The sequence below is a fragment of the Lactuca virosa genome, chromosome 2 (genome assembly GCF_052849685.1).
Source record: "Lactuca virosa cultivar CGN04683 chromosome 2, Lactuca_virosa_CGN04683_v6, whole genome shotgun sequence".
In the NCBI taxonomy this organism is placed as follows: Eukaryota; Viridiplantae; Streptophyta; class Magnoliopsida; order Asterales; family Asteraceae; genus Lactuca; species Lactuca virosa.
The window spans coordinates 164,576,247-164,583,981 of record NC_136427.1 but is presented as its reverse complement, the minus strand read 5'-3'; the positions used below and the strand labels follow the sequence as shown (position 1 = coordinate 164,583,981).

General features: G+C 31.0%; 1 protein-coding gene across 2 annotated transcripts; it reads right to left on the bottom strand.

Annotated features, from left to right (window-relative positions):
- Positions 1–362: 362 nt before the first annotated feature.
- Positions 363–1,968, bottom strand: LOC145159683 (uncharacterized). 2 transcript variants are annotated; one of them, XM_079078704.1, is made up of 6 exons: positions 1,812–1,968; positions 1,542–1,612; positions 1,262–1,444; positions 1,029–1,181; positions 865–960; positions 363–720 (listed from the first exon to the last, which is right to left on the bottom strand). In XM_079078704.1, the coding sequence occupies exons 1-6, from the start codon at positions 1,882–1,884 to the stop codon at positions 532–534; spliced, it is 765 nt and encodes a 254-aa protein (XP_078934830.1). In that variant the 5' UTR covers positions 1,885–1,968; the 3' UTR covers positions 363–531. The 2 variants fall into 2 exon arrangements, with proteins under 2 accessions (XP_078934830.1, XP_078934831.1); XM_079078705.1 differs by having other exon boundaries at positions 934–960.
- Between the last annotated feature and the right edge of the window lie 5,767 nt (positions 1,969–7,735).

Below are 7,735 nucleotides of genomic sequence, written 5' to 3'. Positions count from 1 at the left end.
AGACTACCAAGTACCAACAATCCAATCATAGATGATTAAACCTGAAGCAAATTTCCAAAAACTATCATCAAACTTTATTAGGAAGGAGTTCTCACACCAAATGCAATCCAAACCCAATAAAAACTTAAACTCAAGAGAATCCAGCCCAACCAACCCAAAACTGTAATAAACTTTTTGTGACAATCCAAAAATAGCAATTAACAAATGATTAAATAGTAAATATGGTCATGTACACAGTAAAGTTATATACATAAGCCCAGGGATTTCACAAAACTAGAACCACATATGTAAAACAGATTAGACCAGAAACTCCACTTAGTATCTAGTTTTCATAGATTACTAAGCAATAATTACTCAGAAAAAGCTGAAACAAGATAATAAACTAACAAGACAAATAATATTACATACCCTTTGTTCTTTAAACTCCCTTCAATTATTAATCCTAAAAAGTGATAAAACAGTTAAAAAAAAACAATTCTACTTTTTTAGTTACAGAATCATCACCACCAGAATCTGTTATTTAGCTACACATCAGGCTATTTTTTTTTTTGTGCTGGTACCAGAATCATCATCACTTTCTTCAATTCCAGAATCAATATTCATCTTCCCCAACTGTTCACTACTTTCTTCAATTCCAGAATCAATATCCATCTTCCCCAACTGTTCACTAGATCCAACTTCTTTAGCAGCCCCATTACTTCTCACTTTAAGTTCCTTATTCTAATAAAACCAAAAAACAATCAATCAAACCGTTTCTTGTAATCCAATCACATAAACATATATATATATATATATATATATATATATATATATATATATATATATATATATATATATATATATATATATATATATATAACTTACCACCTGACCAAGCTGATCATTAATCATCAACTTGGCCTTAAAAATATCCTCCTCCTTTTGACCATATACCTTGACCTTTCTCTCCAATGTATCCACCTAGTTATATGTATATTAGTATCAAATGAAATCGGTTAACCATGGTTTGACCATAATTATAAACTAACCTCTATCCATGTCTTGGATTCTGATTCAATCTTCAAAATATTGATGCCATTGGTGCCCATGAAAGGTTCAACTTGGTCTAACTCAATGTTTATGGCAAGTTTAAAAATAGGTGTTGGCATTAAAGGTGTAGGGATTAATGGCTCTGTATATCCCTGAAAATGTTGGTTTTTAATATTAGTATACATAAAACTGTAATAATTACAGGTGTTGAAAGTAGAATTGTTTGTTTTACCTCTTTGATTGCTTCCTTAATGAGGAATTCAGCAATTTGGACTTGGAGATCACTACCCAGAATTTGGATATATAACTGACCATCTTTCTTGGCTGGGGCATGTTCTAGAATCCTGATTTCGGCTTTTGAGGTAGTGTGAATGGACGTTATGACTTCATCTTCATCACCGATAATCTTGAGTAACTAAAAATAACAACAGAGTTCAATAGAAACAATTCATATTTGTGTCGTGAAGAGAGAAACATTGGTGTAGAAAACGAAACAAAGGATGTTTACTTACTTCTTTTGCACGAAACCTATGTTGTACCTTTGCAGAACCGAATTGAACTGGTTTACCGTTTATCAGTGGACCTGTTAACAGAGACATGATTTAATCCACAAATTCATTGATATAAGTCGAATAATTGACAGCAGTTATAGTGCATATCGATTAAACAAGCCCAGAATTAGGGTTTCAAAGGAATCATCGGTTTTAATGTCAATATAGCAGGATCAATCCCATGAATCTAGATATCAAAGAATTGAGAAATCGTCACCTGAAATTTCTTACCAATAATTTTCACACATTTGACTTCATCGCTAATCGGTGTAGGTTTAGACGGAATTCGATTTGGATCAACCATCGTCTTTCCCTTTCCTTTCCTAGGGTTTGCTCGGACGGGTGTTTGTTTGTATGGATCGGTTTGTTCCAATCCAATAAAGTGAATCCAAATTGATTTCGGTTTTCAAAACATAGATGCGAATAGTACAAATTAAATTCAAATCTGATCTGATCCGATCCAATTAATTTGGCTGGATCGGTTTTTATAATTTGATTTTTAAAACCTAAAACATTTTAAAACCACGTATAATTATAACATTACCGCATTTTACACAATAAGCAAAAACCTATTATTTAGTTATGATTTGAAATTTATAAATAACTATTAAGAATGTATATTTTATTTTAATATTTTATAGATAAAAAAACTTTTGAGAGAAGATGCATATTAATATTTTTATTAGGTGAAACTTTTTGAACCTATTTCAAAAAATAAATTACAAAACTAATAAATAATTATAAATATATATTAAAAATAAATAAATAATAAATTGTTATTCGGTTTTTTTGGACTATTCGGTTTTTATTTTATAAACCATAACCAATCCGAAATCCAAAATAACAATTCGGTTTTGTCGAAAACCAATCCAAAAATCTGAATATCCGAACCAAATAGTCAAATCCAAATTGTCCAATTGGAGAATTCGATTTTATTCAAATACCAAACAGCCCTACTTTTGAGGGAGAGAGATGAGAATTGTAGGCGATAGAATATTGGAGCGATTCTTGATAGAATTAGGGCCTAGAGATTTTGTTATGTGGCCCGATATTCGAGTGTTGTTACTGGGCACCTAAATATTAAGCCAAAACCACTATAAAAACAAAACTTATAACCCAATCATCATTACCGTAATAAATGAAGTTATTTATTTATTTATTTATTTATAGGTTACATTCTCATTCAATTTATCAAATATCATTTTGTGGTTATTTTGAAATAATTTTCTTTACAACATGTCATTTTATGAGTTTTTTTTATTAAATTACACATAATATTTTAATATAATAAGTGTAATAAATATAGTAATAAATGGATATCAATTTCATTGATGAAATTGCTTTTTAATTTCAAAATTTCCAAATTAAAGCTCTTTAGCTTTTATTTATTTATTTATTTAAATTATTTGTTTAAATTTAAAAGATTAAAAACAGATTGTTGCCCATTTGTCATCTCACTTGTTGTACGATGATAATTAAATTAATGGTATTGCTATTTGCTTAATAAAAATAAAAATAAAAAAGCAAACAATTATAATCATTCATTATTTTTCTTATTTTTTTAATAAATTCAAAGTTCTTAAATATTTTGACCTTTATATTTAACTTTTTTTTAAATTAACTCATGTAATACATGAGTCTCACACTAGTTTCTAATAAATGAAAATAATTTTGCCACTTGTCAGCTTCTTATGTATTATGCCACATGTCATTTTGTGGTAAATTTAGATTAAATTATATTTGTGTGTTATTTTGTGTTTTTTTTTCCATTTTATTAAATTTCATATAATATTTAAAAATATAATAACTGTAATAATAAATGTATATCCAATTCATTAATGCAACTTTCATTATAATTTCTAAAATTCTAAACTGAATCAAATTATTTTAGTTGTTTATTTATTTAAATTAGTAGTTTAAATTTAAAAGATAAATAAGCACTTCAATTTTAATAATTATTTTTTTTTCTTATAAATTTAAATCCTGCCTAATAAATGAAAATAATTTTGCCACTTGTCATCTTCTTATACATTATATTACATGTCATTTTGTGGTAAATTTAGATTAAATTATATTCATGTGTCATTTTGTGGTTTTTTCCATTTTATTAAATTTTATTTTAATATTTAAAAAATATAATAAATATAATAATAAACTAGGTGGGTTCGATTAAGACCATACTTTTAGTCTTTTGTTTATCGGTTATGTATGTGCTGTAGCGATATGTCGTGTGTCATTGGTTGTTATGTTTGGGGTTGGAACATGTCGCTTATGTGTTAAAGTGTCTTCCAAAGACACTTGAGAACTAAAGTGGCTTTACAACACTCGTTCATATTCTTTGTATTGCAGTTTGTATGTTTGGTCTCATGGATTACAATAAACCAATATATTTGATGCATTTACTTATTCTGTATGTTTAAGTGTTTAACAATTCTACATAACATCTATGCTTATGGAACCTGATTAAGAACATTTAATTTACATGATTACATACCAATCAAGATTCAATGGGCACTTTCTTTCATACTAATAAAATATGAATTCTGCTAGAAATTGTTTCATATAAAAGTTAGATTTGTTAAAAAGATTTATCTTTTTTCTTCTTTCATAGTGACCATTGTTCCAACTCCATCTCTTTGAAATAATTGCTTCAAAAACAGTCCAGAAATATTTCCATCTAGTAGATGCACTCTCTTCACACCTCCCTATGGTAATAAAAGTTTATGTTAGATGAGGGCATTTACGTCTTTTTGTACAAACAAAAGATGTAGAGAAAGTCCCTGACTCCCTATTATATCTTGCTCCACTGTTTTTGGTTAGTTTAGATAAGGGTCTGTATACGTAAGGTATGTTTCGTTTCTAGACGTGATAAACCGTCTAAATGAGACTAAATGACCATTTTACTCTTACATTTAAGAAACAAATATTAAGTAAAAAGAAAGCAATCGCTTACTCTGCACACAAAAGCTACAACACCTAAGTCCGAAATATAACCATTTGATCTACACGGTCTCTGTTGATCACCAATAGCAAAACCATTCCCATGGTGAAAGTCAAACCCAATTCCATCCCGGAACGTGCGATTGGCATTGGAATTGGAATTGGAATTCGAATGGTCTTTCTCAGCAATGGCATTTACGTAATTATCAGCTATTTCACTTTGCTTCATCAAGCTATCCGCATATTCAACACTCAAAAACCTAATAGCACTGACCAATTCATCCAGTTTGTTATCAGCTATTTCACGTTGTGCTTTTTCTGTATTTTTTTTCTGTATTTTTTTTCCCAAAATCCAGGAAAAAACTCACACGATTCATATTGCATAGCAGAAATGCAGAAGAAAGGCATGTTATTACCTGCATTTGCTCCAAATCTTTGCTAAGTATAAAAGAAACACTTATATATATGTTAACATATTAAGTTTTGTCTATTTTAGCTAATTAAAATCCTAATGGTGTCAAGGGTCCAAAGCATGTTTATGTATAATTTCATTAGTTTTTTTTTGTGGAAAAATAGAAAAAAACAATTACAAACATAGAAATCAAGTATCCATGGAAACTTAATGAGGTTTTGACATTTGACCTCATATATTTTCTGCATTGGTGTAGAGGGAACATTCGTAATAGCCTCTTGTTGTTGCCTTGATCCATGAGTATGCATGAGATAAGAAGGTAAGAAAAAGTGGTCCCCACTGTCATAGTTTAAATAAGTTTATAAAATTGGTCCAATTTAAGAAATCTAAAACAAAGTATTAGCATCATAACTTTAAATCCATACTCTTTCCACTTTCTTGGAGGCACTACTCCACAAGTAATTTGCGGCTTCTAACCACCTTGGTTGAACCAAAAACTTGTTTACTTGAGCCGCCCAACGATACCTCTCATGTCCACCATCTATGGAAATGACGTGTGTCAGTGACATGTCGACATCCGTCACACATTTAGCCCCTAACTTCTCTGCCAATTTCCATAACTGATGAAATTATGTTGTCAACACACGACATAGAAAAATCTTACACCCCTTCAAGATTTCACCATGAGCTGTCGCCAACACCTGCAAGAGTATATAACTTTTGGAGCAAATTACAAAAAAAGGTCACTAAACTTATTTCTTTTTTTCATATTTAGTCTTAAAATAAAATTGTTTTAAGTTTTGATCCTTAATTTAAGCTTTTGTATATATTTTTGATATTGTTGGTTCTTATTTCAAACTTAAGAACCATATTTGGAAGAACTTCATCATAAGGAACAAATCTGGTACGTTTTGCTAAGTATAGGGACCATTTATGTAATTTTGTTCAAAAATTAAATTCTAACCTGTCTTACATCTCGGCCTGTGAAATTATCTCCAAGTTCCTAAAATGGAAAGTTAAACCATCAATTAAACGCAATTTTTGAACATATGCAACGGTTTGGTTTCCACTATGTGAAATGTGATGGTTTGGAAATCCAGTCCAGGTTAGAAATGGTAAACAAAAAGCATATGGGAAAAAAATAGGGACAGATGCTGGCTTTTTTTACCTAGAGTACCTTTTTAGGAAATTTTGAAGGTTCTTAGAGCTGGGGTCGGAACAGAGCGGCAGTGCGATTGGGTTAAGAGCGGTGTCCATGGTAACCCGATGAACAGTACCAAGGAGGGAAAACATACCTGGAGCAAGTAGAAAACGGGTGAAGAAGAAGCGGAAAGCGGTGGAGACAAAGAGTAATGAGTTTCAATGGTGTGGTGGTTGTGTTTAGAAGCGTCGTTCAGAAATGGAGGAATCTAGAAAAAAATTGTGGGAAGCACACGAACCGAGGCAGGACCGGTGGCGAAGACGTGAGAATGACACGTATCAGCGCTCATCCTTATCTTTACACCATTATTAATAATTTAAGGGACCAAATTGCCAATATTATAAAGTTTAGTGCCAAAAATCTGAACCACTGAAAATATGAAAACTTATGGACTATTTCTGCAAAACAATTGACCAATTCACTATTCATCTTGGTGCACAACTTTATAATATATATATATATATATATATATATATATATATATATATATATTTAATGTATATCCAATTCATTAATGCAACATTCCTTATGCATTTCTAAATTTCTAAATTGAATCAAATTATTTTAGTTGTTTATTTATTTAAATTTTTAGTTTAAATTTAAAAGATAAATAAGCACTTCAATTTTAATAATTAAATATATATTTTTTTATAAGTTTAAATTTTCTAAATTGTTATATTTTTATGTTTGTTGAGTGTGATGTAAATAATTCTCACTATGATTAAATCAAAATAATATATTTATATTTATATTTAAGGTCTTTTAAGTTATCCCACATTTTACTATAAATACTCCGAATTCCATTCTCTTATTAAGTGAGGTGTAAATGAATCCTACTATGATTATTGAGTGCGGTGTAAATAAATCCCACTACGATCAAATTGTAACGACCCAAATTCCCAAATAAAATTTTCATTTTTAATTAATCAAAACATTCCGATAAAATATGAAATATCAATGACATTGCTATCAAAATCTATATCATCAACATTTTATTTCAAATATCATAGTGTTCCCATATAAAATACTGTAGAGTGCATGTCGCGCCATCAAACCGTGACCTTGCCCTTAGGCTCTGAAGTACCTGAAACAATCAACAAACTGTAAGCTAATGATTAGTGAGTTCCGCAGAGCATACACCATATAATCACATATTCCATATTAGCTATACAAGCTACATAAATCACATAAGCCATACATACTAACATATAAGTATGTCGTGGGCTCCCCCCAGGGTCTTATACCTACATGCCATGGGATCCCTCCATGGTCTTTACCTCGGATTCCATGGACGGCCACGGGCTTCCCCTGGGGTCTTCCATGCAAATAACACAAAGTCAACTAGCATACCATATATCATAGAAATATCTATCATACTACATAGCTCATACATAAACATATAGGGATGTCGTGGGCTCCCCCCAGGGTCTTACTCCTATGTGTCATTGGCTCCCCCACATGGTCTTAACTACTTGTCATGGGCTCCCCCGCATGGCCTTTACCTAGGAATGCTATGGGCTCCCCCACATGGTCTTATATCCAACTGCCACGGGCTCCCCCTGGGGTCTTCGCATATCTAGTCAATAAGTACTAGCACATCCT